General features: G+C 40.7%; 1 protein-coding gene across 4 annotated transcripts in view; it reads left to right on the forward strand.

Annotated features, from left to right (window-relative positions):
* The window catches only part of col4a5 (collagen, type IV, alpha 5 (Alport syndrome)), a 60127-nt gene extending 47088 nt beyond the window's left edge, over positions 1–13039 (forward strand). For 2 of the 4 annotated variants that reach the window (XM_038730838.1, XM_038730840.1), the window contains 15 exons: positions 300–479; positions 678–728; positions 828–1013; positions 3897–3905; positions 5268–5276; positions 6299–6432; positions 6564–6636; positions 6760–6831; positions 7120–7248; positions 8465–8563; positions 8876–9088; positions 9205–9382; positions 9487–9601; positions 10151–10323; positions 11168–13039. In XM_038730838.1, the coding sequence (XP_038586766.1) occupies positions 300–479; positions 678–728; positions 828–1013; positions 3897–3905; positions 5268–5276; positions 6299–6432; positions 6564–6636; positions 6760–6831; positions 7120–7248; positions 8465–8563; positions 8876–9088; positions 9205–9382; positions 9487–9601; positions 10151–10323; positions 11168–11249 (1703 nt within the window). In that variant the 3' untranslated portion in view covers positions 11250–13039. The remainder of the gene's footprint in view (positions 1–299; positions 480–677; positions 729–827; positions 1014–3896; positions 3906–5267; positions 5277–6298; positions 6433–6563; positions 6637–6759; positions 6832–7119; positions 7249–8464; positions 8564–8875; positions 9089–9204; positions 9383–9486; positions 9602–10150; positions 10324–11167) is intronic. The other 2 variants (XM_038730841.1, XM_038730842.1) reach the window with 1 other exon arrangement.
* Positions 13040–13486: the final 447 nt, after the last annotated feature.

The raw sequence follows: 13486 nt of genomic DNA on the forward strand, positions 1-13486 counted from the left end.
GAAGTTGGTCTTTGTAGTCTTCTTAAAATAGAGTATATTATTGTTTTGTCTTTTGAATTAGCTCTGCTGAGATTGAATCTTTAAAGTGGAGAGTATTTTAGACGACACAAAATTCAAACATTTTGGTCTTTTGTTGGCTTTGTTGTGTTTTTATAGTTAGTTTTCTCAGGAAATGATGCCATGCTGCATTTTTCTGACAGTTCAAAGCTAAGCAGAACCTCAGGGCACCAAACATCAGACACTAGCATTTTTACAGATTATTATGTAGTGCTGAACTTCTCCGTCTGCTCTCCTGTCAGGTTCTCCCGGTATCCCTGGTCCCAAGGGTCTCGACGGTGGGCCCGGTGCCCCAGGTCTCACTGGAGCTCCCGGTAGACCAGGAGAGTCCGGCCGACCAGGAGGACCAGGGTTGCCAGGAGAGAAGGGTCAGGCAGGACGGGACGGGATTCCGGGACCGGCTGGAGTCAAAGGAGAGCCAGGTGAGTCACTGGTCAACATGCTGGGAAGTGTTTGGTTGTTTTGATTTGATTTTTTTGTATTATTCTTTACACTTGTTAAAGCACTTTGTAACTTGTTTTTGAAAAGTGTTTTACAAATAAGGATTATTATTATTATTATTATTATTATTATTATTATTATTATTATTATTATTATTCTAAACTGCATTTCTTATCCAGGGCCTCCTGGTTATGGTGGTCCCGGTCCCGCTGGGCTTCCAGGTTTGCCAGGTGAGTAACCACCCGCTATATGTAACAGTTTTTTTTGATGTAATGATTTTCTCTTCATGGATATAACAATATCTACTTTATCTATCACTATCTGTTAAGGTACAAAGGGAGACCCAGGTCTTCCTGGTCCACCTGGCAGTCCTGGTTTCTCAGGCATTAAAGGAGATGTTGGTTTCCCCGGCCCCCCTGGTCCTGCAGGCAACAGCGGTCCTCCTGGGCCCCCAGGACTGGCTCTGCAGGGCCCCAAAGGACTCCAAGGACCCCCTGGACCCCCTGGAAGAGCAGGTAAAGCACTTGGAGATAGTTTTTGTCAACACATGTACTGCCAAAAGAGTGCTGCTTGGTTTTCTGATAGACTCCATCTGACCTAGATTGACTGATGGTTTGATTTACTCACCTACAGTAACAGATAGGTGGGGTTTATTGTGTAGGAGATTCCTATTAATATTAGGAATCCTATGAATAACAGCAGTCACAGAAGTTTTTCAGTAATTTTAAGTTAACAACATTATCCAAATGGTCCTTCTGCAAAAAACTTGATTCATCTGGATCACCAATTAGGATAAAGAACCACTGGTACTGGTACTTTGTATGTTTTAACTCATTCACCACAAATCATGGATAGATTAGTACAGACAGGTAGTTAATGTACTGTGAAAGTGTGAAAGCCAGAAAGACATAAGACTTGCTTGTAATAAGTAAACATTACTTCATCGTCAGTCACTTTGTAATTACCTGCAGTTTGAAACCAGTAGTTGTTTTGAAGCTTCCTTGTTTGAATCCACCAATGACGTGCTGATTTTTGAGATTCAGCCACCAAATGGCACTAACAGAGGCCTCAGAAAGAGACCAAACACGGGCTAATATGACAGTTTAGCTTTTAGTTCTCGCTAATGTTTCAAAAATCTATGTGAAAAAAGTAGTGAAAATGTTTTAAAAAACTTACATTTGTAGACGATTTTGGCTGTTTGTCTGCCATCTTGTCAACTTCTTGTAAATTACCTCAGGCACACAGATTTATGGGCAGTTTAAAGACATCTTATGAGACAGGAAAAGATCGTTTGATCCGTTTCGAACAGCCCTTGATGCTTGATGATAAGATAAAACCATGGAAAGGATAATTTGGTCTTTTCCATGGATTCATGGAATTAACTTATAGTTGTTGAAGTTTAATACAAAATCATAGATATTTCAGAACAGTCCCTGCTACTAAGTCACGTAAAGGGGAAAAAAAAGTGTTCGCTATGATTGGTTATCTATTGCTGGAAAGTTTCAATTCCAGAACGTATTTTTCATTACGTGCTATGATGAACTAAAACTTGTGGCTGCCTGAAGGGTGGGAAATCAAAAAATGAAATACAATATGCTTTGGAAAGTGCAGCCTGTACTTGTACTGGTCTAAAACATACTAACTTTGGCACAATCCTGCGGGGTGAAGTGCTGAAATGACATTATACATTATAGATGCAAACTAAAGAAAGATAGTACTGGTGAACGATGCATATTTCACCTAATGGGCGAAAACCAGACAGCAAATGGCAGAAACTGCACTTTTAAATGTGAATGCTTTCATCTCCATTTCAATTGATTTGCATGGGATATTGTTTCACTAATCGCCACCACCGGCGTTAGGAGCCATGTCACTGTCAAGAACACTGATGATAAAAGTTTGTGATGCCGTGCACACTCCTCCACCCCCACCCCCTAGTCCCTTTTCAACAGGAAACATTGGGGTGCTCCTCACGTACCAATCAGTGTTTGTCACTGCGGTTTGACCACGCCTCCCAAAAAGAGCATGTGTTTATAGCACTTTCATCCACCAATCCGTTCATCCTCATGTCTCCTCACCCCCTTGCCCTCTTCTCCTGATCTTATAATGGGGGAAGCTGTAATCTATCCATCTCTCCACAGCCTCAAAATACTTTATATGTGTGTGTGTGTGTGCTCGTCTTCTCTTCTGGCCATTGTAACCGGTGTGTGTCAAGTGTTTGTTGTTGTGTTGGATCATTTTGAAGAAATGTTGGTGTATAAAAGCTGAGCCTGAGGCGAACTCATACAACTCTCTACTACATCTTAAAACTGTTTAAGATAGATTCAGTACCTAGTTACAAATTGGTGAGTTACAATTAAAACCTGGTATCAAAACAAAAATTACAGAAATCTCTGATGTGAAATGAGATTTTCGCCAACCCAATTAACATTACACCTAAGAGTCCAGAGAGTGTTGGGGTTTGCATCTGGGTCTGCTGTTCGGAGTGTGTTTTGTCCCACCAGTCAGTCATCTGCATGAACACTGTTTGTCCCAACACAAACACACGTAAATATACACATTGAGAACAAGCCTAACACAATGCTGGAAAGAGTGGACTACCCTGACACAAAGGCATGATATAAGCATCCAGTGCTACAGTTTTGAATGAAAAGAAAATATTTACTGTACATGTCGTTGCTGTCCTGTGAAAACTACCCAAATTTTAACTTATTCCAATTGTTTTTTAAATGTTTTATTAAGTTTAGGGGGTGGGGTCAACTTCTCAACCCCAAATATTAAGACTTTATCCTTCTGAATAATTCAAAATCGCCAAATTTTGTAATACATTCATTCGACAATTAACATACAGTAAATTAGGGTCATGTATCATGTCTAATGTGTCGGTGAATTTATACCACATTCACATCACAATAACTTTGACATGTTAAACTGTAAAAGTATGTTTGAAAATACATCAAAATAAAACAAAATTGTAGTATTTGCATAGCACATTGACATTATTTCCTCGTTATGTTAGAGTTTATTGTATTAGGATGGCTTGAACTATTTGAATTCTAAAATGAGTAGGTTTCTGGTAAAATGGTAAGAAAAAATATTTAGAAAGATTTGAATTCATATTTACAGTAAATCAGCCATTACTTGACCATACTATAAGCCTCACCAGTAAGTGTCCTATTCATGCATAATATTGTGTCCTTTTTAAAAAGTAAATGTCAGCACTGACCACACACCAGCACTGTGTTAGGCTAGTAAAAAATAAACCTCAAGTGTTTTTCTGGGTGTCAAGGTGACAAAATGCTATTACATTTTACCTCTTATTTCCTGTGGCTTGGCCCCACCCACTGTGGTGTGGCCCCGCCTCTTCATGTGATGACACGTGCATCCGGCTGCCACAGGTCCCCCAGGTCAGATCAACGGCGTCCAGACTTCTACTGCACGTTCCTTACAGTACCACTGACTGAGTTTAACCCCACTCTCTGATCTAGCGGGAACAAATTTCACCTGAAAACTGTCGGGAAATCACTGCCTTTTCTCATTTCTGACTCTTTATTTCTTCCTAATGCTGTCTTCTTTCACTTTCTATGCACACTGATGGTAGAACAATGCACTTTTTAACAAGTAAGCACCTTTAATAAAAACGTGTCATAATAAAATAGAATTACACACCTAAGATTTTAAAACTCAGTAGTTTTCTGGCACTATTAGCATGTTATCTCAATCACACGTAGGTACTGTCAAATACAAATCTAACATGCAGAATGTGTTATGCATATAGCATTGTAGTACACAAAAACACACCATAGAACTAACTCGCCTGAAACATTAGAGCATTGATTTTAGTTTGTGGTAAATACCGTTTGTTTGTATGTTAGGATAAAACATTTTGAAGACTTTAATAACTTAAACATAGCTTTATTTAACCTGTTTAAACATAGCTGTAGCTTTAATGTTTTGTTACAGCAACCAGCAGAGTTAATAGTTTCTCCTGAGCCCCCTAGTGGTCACATGGTAGAAAAGCAAGAGTCGACAGCAAAATTTGCTGTGCTTTGAACAAAATGCTGCCATGCTAAATGCTACATGCTAAAAATGACAACGTTAACATGCTGATGTTTGCCATGTTAGTATGCTAACATTTGCTTATGAAACATGGAGGTACAGCTGAGGCTGATGGGAATGTCATTAGTCTAGCAAGTATTTATTCATAAACCATCAAGGGGCTAGACTGGAAAAGTTAAGGGATCACCAAAGTCAGTAGGATGCTTCTTTTGGGAACCATGAATGTGAGTAAAAAATTACGATCACATGATAGACGTTACTACATGGTCAGCATCTTTAATCACTCGTCTACCAGCATGACCCAGTGTGCACAAATTATTCATTCGAGAACACAAATTAGTAATTTGTCAACAGTTTTTCTTCTACCATGTGACCTTAGGTAGTATCCATACAGAATAGCAACAGTGAGTTTGGAGCAAATGTTTGAATTTCAGTATTTATGCCAACATACCAGCTCCTCACCATATTAATCACTGATGAGGTTTGATAACTACAAACAAATGCAGTGTGCAGTGGAGCTTATGAAGTTAACTTATTTGTCCAGTAGCCTTTTTGGTATCTCCTGGCTACATAAAGACTAAACATCTCTGTCGTTGTTTAGTCTGACTGTGTTTCTGTACTGATGCTTGCTTCTGTCTAAACCTCCTCTTCTTTTTTGCCTTATGCCGTCAACCGGGCTCCGGTTTACCTGGGAATTCTGGGAACCCTAGGTCCTCCAGGTTAGACTCCAGTGGTTTGATGTTGTGGTACATGCTCTTAAATGGGATTTGTGGGGGAAATGAAGGGCGATGCTTAACGTGTCCCATGCAAGGTTCAAAGTTTGAATTTGTAAAATTTACATTTACAAAAACTCCTGAAACACTTTTTTTATGGTTAAATAATCTTGATTTAATGATGTAAAAAAAACATAAATTTACTGCTTTGAAGATGCATATATTCCAACCCTTACCTCCGTGCTTAAAATCTAATGTTGGCAGGTGTGTTTGACCCTTTCTTTACCCCACAGGACAGACTGGACAATCAGAACTGGTCATAACCAACCAACACATATATTTAAAAATTTATCTTAATATATACACATTTACTTCACTACTGTTGTACAAGATCATCATTAGATGAAGAGTTTCATTCTGATGTTATCTCACCATTTTGAGGGAACAAAATTGTGTTTTGGTTCTCCTTTTCTTGTTCACAAAGATATTCCTGTGTGTGTTCTGGGGTATAATTATATATAGTGCAGGTGATTTGTACAGGCTGGAGGAAATGTATAATACGCAGATGACCTGCTGCTGTATGTGTTCTCAGTGGCTGCATTGTGAATAAAAAACAAACAAACAAAAAAAAAAAGACAAGGGGTCAGAACAGTTTCCATTTATACAATTTAAAATATGAAGTGAGAATATGATTTACTACATCTTTTTCTTTTTAATTATTAAGATAAATTTGGACAAGCTGAGAATGACAACCACTACGTGGCACTAACATGTCTTAAGCTGATGATACACAGAGCAACTTTTGGAGCAATCGTGCAGTCGAACTTGCCCCTAGCAAGATTGCCCAGCAACATTGCTTAAAAAGTTGCCCCATGTATCATCAGCTTTAGTAGAGTTGATCTTTTTCTTAAAGAAGTAGTTGAATTCATAAATGGAAACCAAACTGATCCCGACTATGGTATAACTTAGTGTGGTATTTCTTTATTATTCTGTACTGGAAGTTTGACTTTTGACATCTGCATATGAAGGTGCACCTGGCCCAGAGGGTCCTCGTGGGCCCGCGGGAAGTGGAGGCGTGAAGGGAGAGAAGGGCATTCCCGGTTCTCCTGGTCAGCCAGGCTTCCCCGGACAGAAGGGAGATGTTGGTGTTCCCGGCTTCCCAGTAAGATAACTTAGTGACAGTTGCTGAATGTTATCTCTTGAACGTTAACTATCAACCTGTTTTGGGATGGTCGTAGAGATTAAATGTGATCGTCGGCTGAGATGTAACTCTCTGGACCTCTTTCTTACCAGGGTCCCTCTGGTCTTCCCGGTGGCACTGGTATGAAGGGAGATATCGGTCTGCCTGGCGTTCCCGGATTCCCTGGTTAGTCCACAGTACTGTAACAGCGTTTTCTGATTCTTCCTGCTATCCAAAAATGTATGTATGAAAAATAAATGTTATTCGCAAGCAAAGCCCAAATATGTTTTTGATTTTGATTTTTGTCAGGACCAAAGGGAGACCCAGGACTCCCCGGTGCCATTGGCCTTCCTGGAGATCCTGGAGATTTCGGAATCCCGGGTGGGTGCACACATTTACCTTTTCAGTTATATTTACCTTTTCAGTTACAGTGACTGAGCCACATAGGATCATGAGACGTAGAACCATGATGTGCTGCAGCATTGTTACTCATTAGTATTTGCTACACCTATCTTTTAAGAAGTGTATTAAAGTCTTAAAAGGTGGTGCTAAACTTCTATTTAATTCAACCCAAAACATTGAGATTTGCCTTTTAAAATCATTTAAATGTTTTGTGGAATGACATTATTTCAAATTGATAATTTTTGTTTTGGAACATTTGACATCTAGGCCCTCCTGGTGACCCTGGTATAGCTCCGCCTCCCCTCGTGGTGAAGGGAGAACGAGGACCCCCTGGTCCTCCGGGCCAGTCTGGTGGTCGTGGACCACCTGGCCTTCCTGGGCGTGAGGGACTTCCAGGTGGGTAAAAGTGCACTCTTTGATGGTGCCTGATGAAGGTCATGGGAAAGTTGAGTTTCAGTTAGGGATTAGAAATTTGAACTCTGTTGTTACTAATTATGTTAATAATAATAATTTTATTACTGTCATCATGCTATATCAGACAACTGACACAAGAGAGAGCCCTTCCTACGATAAGAATAGAAACGTAGAAATAGAAATGTAAAATGTTTTTCTGTCTTTAACGGTTCAGTAGGTAACTTTTATAAAAAGTACAATATAAAAAAACAAAACAAAATAATCAGGTTCCTCTGGCTCCTCCTACTGCTGCCAATGCCATTTACAAGAATCCTCTGCGCCTGAGTCAAAACAACCAGTCAGAGCCAAGAGAAGTCTCTAAAGCAGCGTCAATCACTGCTCGTGCACACGCTGCACAGCACACACTCAGTCAAGCTCAATATCTTCAGCGTGGCTTCAGACGTTTTGCAAGCACAATGTCTGAGAAACAACCCCAGAATGGCCCATCGCTCCTATGCCAACAACAGAGCATAGTATACACCATGGCGCTCGTATCGACGAGTGGCAGAGGCATGAGGACAAACAGCGGGCAAAGATTTTAGTTGGGGGACAGTGGTGTACTAGCCTCTCAACCTGCTGTTAGACGTCACAGCTCTCTCTGCAGCCTGAGGCCCTGAGCCGCAAAGCATAAGGAGGGCCGTCTTTGAGAAGACGAGTTGATGCGAAAGAGAACAGGCTTTTGGTGAGTCTTGTTACGTGGAGAGTGGGCTAAAGTTTCACAGTGCAGCCGACTCCTTCTTGTGAGTTTGGTGGGAGGGGCTTAGCGGAGTGAGTAGCAGAGAGAGATGCAGCAGGTTTTCCACTGTTGTTACTGACTGCAGCTTTAAAGTATGCTTAAATTTTGTTTCATTTTCTGCCTTATTGACATTACACAGTGCAGAATTTCACAATAAAATGCAGTTGTAGTTTATGCTACACACAGAAACTATGAAAATTGTTTTCACAGGTGTGAACCTTGCTGGCTCCTCACCTCTCTTTCTTGATGGATATATCTGTTTCAGATGTATTGTAGTAAATGGAGTTGCTCACGCTTAACTTTTAGTCATAACTTTTGTTCACCATTGATATCCATGTCTACCCTCTTTAAATGTGATGTAATTCTTGCCTCAGATGTGGTTTGCTCATCTAACAAAGAACTGTTCTCTCTCCGTGCTCTCAGGTCAACCTGGTGACCCTGGGGAACCTGGTGCGGAGGGTCCTCCTGGTTTCAGCGGCCCACCTGGCAGGAAGGGAGACAGCGGACCTGCCGGTCAGCCTGGTGAGTGAAACAGGAACCAAACATTCTCATCTGAATCAGCCCAGCATGCCTGGTGGTTTAAGCCAAAAAATAAACAGAAGAAATATTTTTTTGTGGTGAAGAGTGATGATGTAAGGCTGATGTTGCTGCCACCTAATTTTCTTCTTGTTTTATATTGGCCTACTAATTTGTAAAACTAGAAACATAATGTGACTTTGTGATTGAATCAGGTTGTTTTTTCAGCAGTATTGTGCAGATGCAGAACAATCTCTCTGATTCCTAATCGCCTACTGTAGTCCAGCAGCTTAAGATATGCCTTTCCCCTGATCTTAGGTCAACCAGGCTTCACCGGTCCCCCTGGTTCAGACGGTCCACAGGGGCCTCCTGGTCTTCCAGGATCAGTCTCTGCAGCCCATGGCTTCCTCATCACCAGACACAGCCAAGGACAGGATGTGCCTATTTGTCCCCCTGGAACTAACGTGATCTACGATGGCTACTCGTTGCTGTATGTGCAGGGCAACGAGAGGGCACACGGACAGGACCTTGGTATGAAGGACATTTGTTTTACTAAGCCTTTGTTTAACCAGGACGTTGACCTGAAAGGCTTTTGCTATAAGCCCTTAATATATTTGACCTTCTTCTCGCTCTGTTCTCTGTTGCAGGCTCGGCCGGCAGCTGTCTGCGCAGGTTCAGCACCATGCCCTTCATGTTCTGCAACATCAACAACGTCTGCAATTTTGCCTCCCGTAATGACTACTCCTACTGGCTGTCAACACCAGAACCCATGCCCATGTCCATGGCTCCCATCACTGGAGAGAGCATCAAGCCTTACATCAGCAGGTAGGGAAGAATAAGTAAAGAGGTTGGATGTGGGAAAATGCAAGGTGTTCAGTTTTATATATCTGTGTGTGTGTGTGTGTGTGTGTGTGTGTGTGTGTGTCTAGGTGTTCAGTATGTGAAGCGCCAGCCATGGTGATTGCAATCCACAGTCAAACCATCACGATTCCCTCTTGCCCTTCGAATTGGGAAACTCTGTGGATAGGATACTCCTTCATGATGGTAGGACATTACATATATACACACCCACACGTTTGTACTCAGCACCCTTGTTTACAAAATGTAGCGTCTAGCTTTTAAGCCCAACAGTAACCATCACAATTACATGCTTAACCCAGCCTTAACCTAAACCTAATGCTAGCTTAGCCACAACACCAACTCTAAACCCTCCAACAGCCCTTTGAGGAAGCGAAGAATAACCTTAAGGTCTAAAAATGGCACCAAGTTTCACACCAAAGATAATTGTGTTGATTCAAAGCGCATTTTGGGAACCATGAAACAAACTTTGAAGGCCATTTGAGCCCTAATGCTCCCCCTTCATAAAACAAAAAGTGCATTCAGACCCAAATTCACCACCCAACCGCTGACACTCTCCCCTCACACTGTCAGATCATTGCTCCAGCGTCCGTCTATATTTCCCCCTGACTTTCCACACTGATACATTTCAACCGTTTTAATGCCTAGATTTTGCATCACAGAACTGAAGTTACACATTAATGTTTTCTTATCTATGCAGTGCAATACATAACCAGTCTTTCCTCTCCTCCCCAGCACACTAGCGCGGGTGCGGAGGGCTCCGGTCAGGCCCTGGCCTCCCCCGGCTCCTGCCTGGAGGAGTTCCGCAGCGCTCCCTTCATAGAGTGCCACGGCAGAGGGACGTGCAACTACTACGGCAACTCTTACAGCTTCTGGCTGGCCACTGTTGAAAAGAATGAGATGTTCAGGTACGGATACATGTGCCAGCAGGGCGGTTTACCGATAAGAGAAGTTATTGTGCGAGTGACAGTTCAAAGGTCAGGTTCCAGCGTGTTGTTACTGTACTTATAGGCTGATATACATATGCAGTAAGCTAATATCAACCTGGTAAATACGTATTTAAAAGCCTCCTCAATTTAAAGATTCATAAATCAAACAGTGGGTCAATGGGCCTGATGCAAAAACTACTAGCATGAATATATTTGTTCTTACTGTACGTGCACTGCACTGTACACAGAGTTTTATCTTAGGTAGCCATTAAACACACACAAGAGCATCAATTATGCTAATGATCATATCTCACAAACTTAAACCTTCTCATGGGCAGGTGGAATTCATCAAGTTGAAATGACCAATTTACAACCCAGTGTTGAATCCGACTTGGATGATTTAGTGTGCAAATAAGAAAACTGTTGTAGCTTGAGGACCATTGTTTGTTTTATTAATGGTGGCAAGAAACGTTACTTGACCTACGTAAATTAAGTCACGAAAGTAGCCTTGTTATTTTTAGCCAAACTGTGACCGTGTCTAAACTTAACCAAGTAGTTTTGGTGTTGCATACTGTTTGTCGCTAACTTGACCTCTAAGCCCTACATGTCGAAAAACAACGCTAAAGAGGTACCCAGGGCGTTAAGAAGCGAAGCCAAAGGGTCTTGACCAGTAGTCGATAATATGACAAGTTGGAAGTGGTGATGTGTTGTTTTCATGTATTCATATTTTTTATGTATATTTATGCCTCTGTAAAGCACTCTGAATGCTTTGTGTCTGAACGTTGCTATATAAATATATTTCCTTTGCCTTTGGCCCTTTCAGGAAGCCCCAGTCGGAGACTCTGAAGGCGGGTAACCTACGGACACGCGTCAGCCGTTGCGTAGTCTGCATGAAGAGGACGTAACAGCACACGGCAACGAGCGAACCCACCGTTGCCTGGGACAACCGATTGATAAGAGATGATTGGATAACGGGGTCAAGTAGGGGGGTGGTGGCCACAGCGACGGATAGGCCGTCGGCCATGGTGACACGGTGGAATTCCAATGGTGCATTGTCTTCCGGGAAAAAAAAAAAAAACTACAACTAAAACAATGGTGCTACTGTGCAACACAGCTTATAAAGAAAAAAGAAAAAACGGACGTAAATAAATCTTACATTTAGTCTTTGTTTTTCTTAAGAAGTACCTCAAAATGAAAGCAGAAAAAAATCCATGATGGATGTGTGACAAACAAAAGTGCATTTTTCATTTCTTTTCCCTTCTTTCCCAAAAGGATCGTTGTTTCCTTTCTCTTAAAAAAAACAAAAATTCACTTTTGATCTGGGTGCAACAACAATGTGATACTGCGCATCCATTTCTAGACAGAAGTGCTCTTCTTTTTTGTTTTTTGTTTTGTTTTTGGCCTTATTGTTGAGGAGTGGATGGTCTTCACGGTTACCAAATCGGCACTTTGACTTCGGAACATCCAAGATGAGAGATGCACTGACGACGAGCTTTCCTTAGTGAGACTGACTGCCTTTTTGTATTACTAGCTCTTCATTCACACGCTGTGTCTCCCTGTCATTTTTCTGTTGTTTAACTAACCCTGCTGTAGCCCGCCTTCTAACCATCAGCCTACACCTTCTTTCACTTAACCTTTTTTTTGTAAGTAATAAAATGTGTATATTATGTAAAACACCTTTTGTTATAGTGTATTAGGTCCTGAATCTGTACCAGCTTTTTGTTATAAGACAATTTTCCAGGTTCTTAATAGCTCACACACACTCACACGTTCACACACAGACACACACACGCACTCATTCATTCACTTCGTTGCTCACTGACACACATCATTGTACAAAGTAAGGCTTTTATGAATGAAACAGTATTTTATATAATAAATATATATTTGAAAAAAGAGGATAAAAGGTATATAAACTTTATTCGGCTGTGGGGAGATTGTTCACTGTTTTCAAACACAAACGAAGGTCAGGCATTTCACCGAAAAGTAAAGCCAACTACTGAGCACAGACAGAGCCATTTTCCCTAAAACATAACAGACTTGTATGATATTAATGATGCCAATCGCTTAAAATCTTTTGTATTCAATTTGTAGAGTTAATAAATGTTGAACTGAAATAAAGGGGATTTGCTTTTAGGTAGTCTAATGATTGGGGAATGTTACAGATATTTGTGCAAAAAGGATTTGAATTAAATCTTGGCTCCTTGATTAGAAAAAACGTGATATTTGTTTTGTGTTTTTTAACATTTCCAGGTGCTGGGCTTTGCTGTAAAAAGAAGGCCTGAGGTTTTGGGGACCCCACATTTTGCACCCCAAAACCTTCAAATCCACTTTCGCTGGCTTGAATTTGTATCCAAAATTGGTTCAAGTGTTCACACTCGACCCTGTTGAAACACAGGTTGAAGTGTCTGTACATTTAAATCAGGTTTAACGTCCCCTGATGTGGCGCTTCTCTCACATCAGGTGTACAGACTCCTGATACTGTAAGTCTACAAGAGCTGTTTTAGGGGGAAAGAAATGTTTTCCTGTGATTTTATTGTTATTTTTATTTTCTCAAAACTTCTTTTATGAATTCTAATTCTGTCAACCTGGGTGCGATTTAAAAATGTGTTATTTTTTTTTGGTTTTTTTTTTTCATGTTGTTATCCAGAAGTTGTTATAAACTTTTATGACTGAAATAAATATTATGTCCGAAGTGCTGTTTTCTGAAAACTTATGATTGTATAATGGTAGAATCTCCCACTGTGGAAAAGCAGCATCATGAACATTTTTGTTGCAGCATCTGATTATGAAACTTACACTGACAGATTTTACTACAAATGCCAAAATCTCTTACAGCTGAACTTACTTCATTTACAATGTTAATTTGACTATTTTTATAGAATCTAACCATGCAGAAAACCAAACTTGTTTAATAGTATCAAAGGGTTGACACTTTTTGTCACTCTTTTTCTGTATACTGTAAAACTTTAATTAAAAGCCTTGTCTGACCCTGGTACTTGCCTGATGTGGCCACACGTTTTTACAACAAAACGCAGGTTTCAAGTAGATTCCTAGTCTGGTTTTTATAGAAGTTCTTTGGATGTATAAAACCTCTTGTAACCCACAGGGTCGCCTGCTTGAGATAGTTCAAAGCTGCTTA

This window comes from Micropterus salmoides, unplaced genomic scaffold (assembly GCF_014851395.1).
Source record: "Micropterus salmoides isolate LMB-PRFRI ecotype aquatic unplaced genomic scaffold, ASM1485139v1 Ms_hic_scaffold_2, whole genome shotgun sequence".
Classification (NCBI taxonomy): domain Eukaryota; kingdom Metazoa; phylum Chordata; class Actinopteri; order Centrarchiformes; family Centrarchidae; genus Micropterus; species Micropterus salmoides.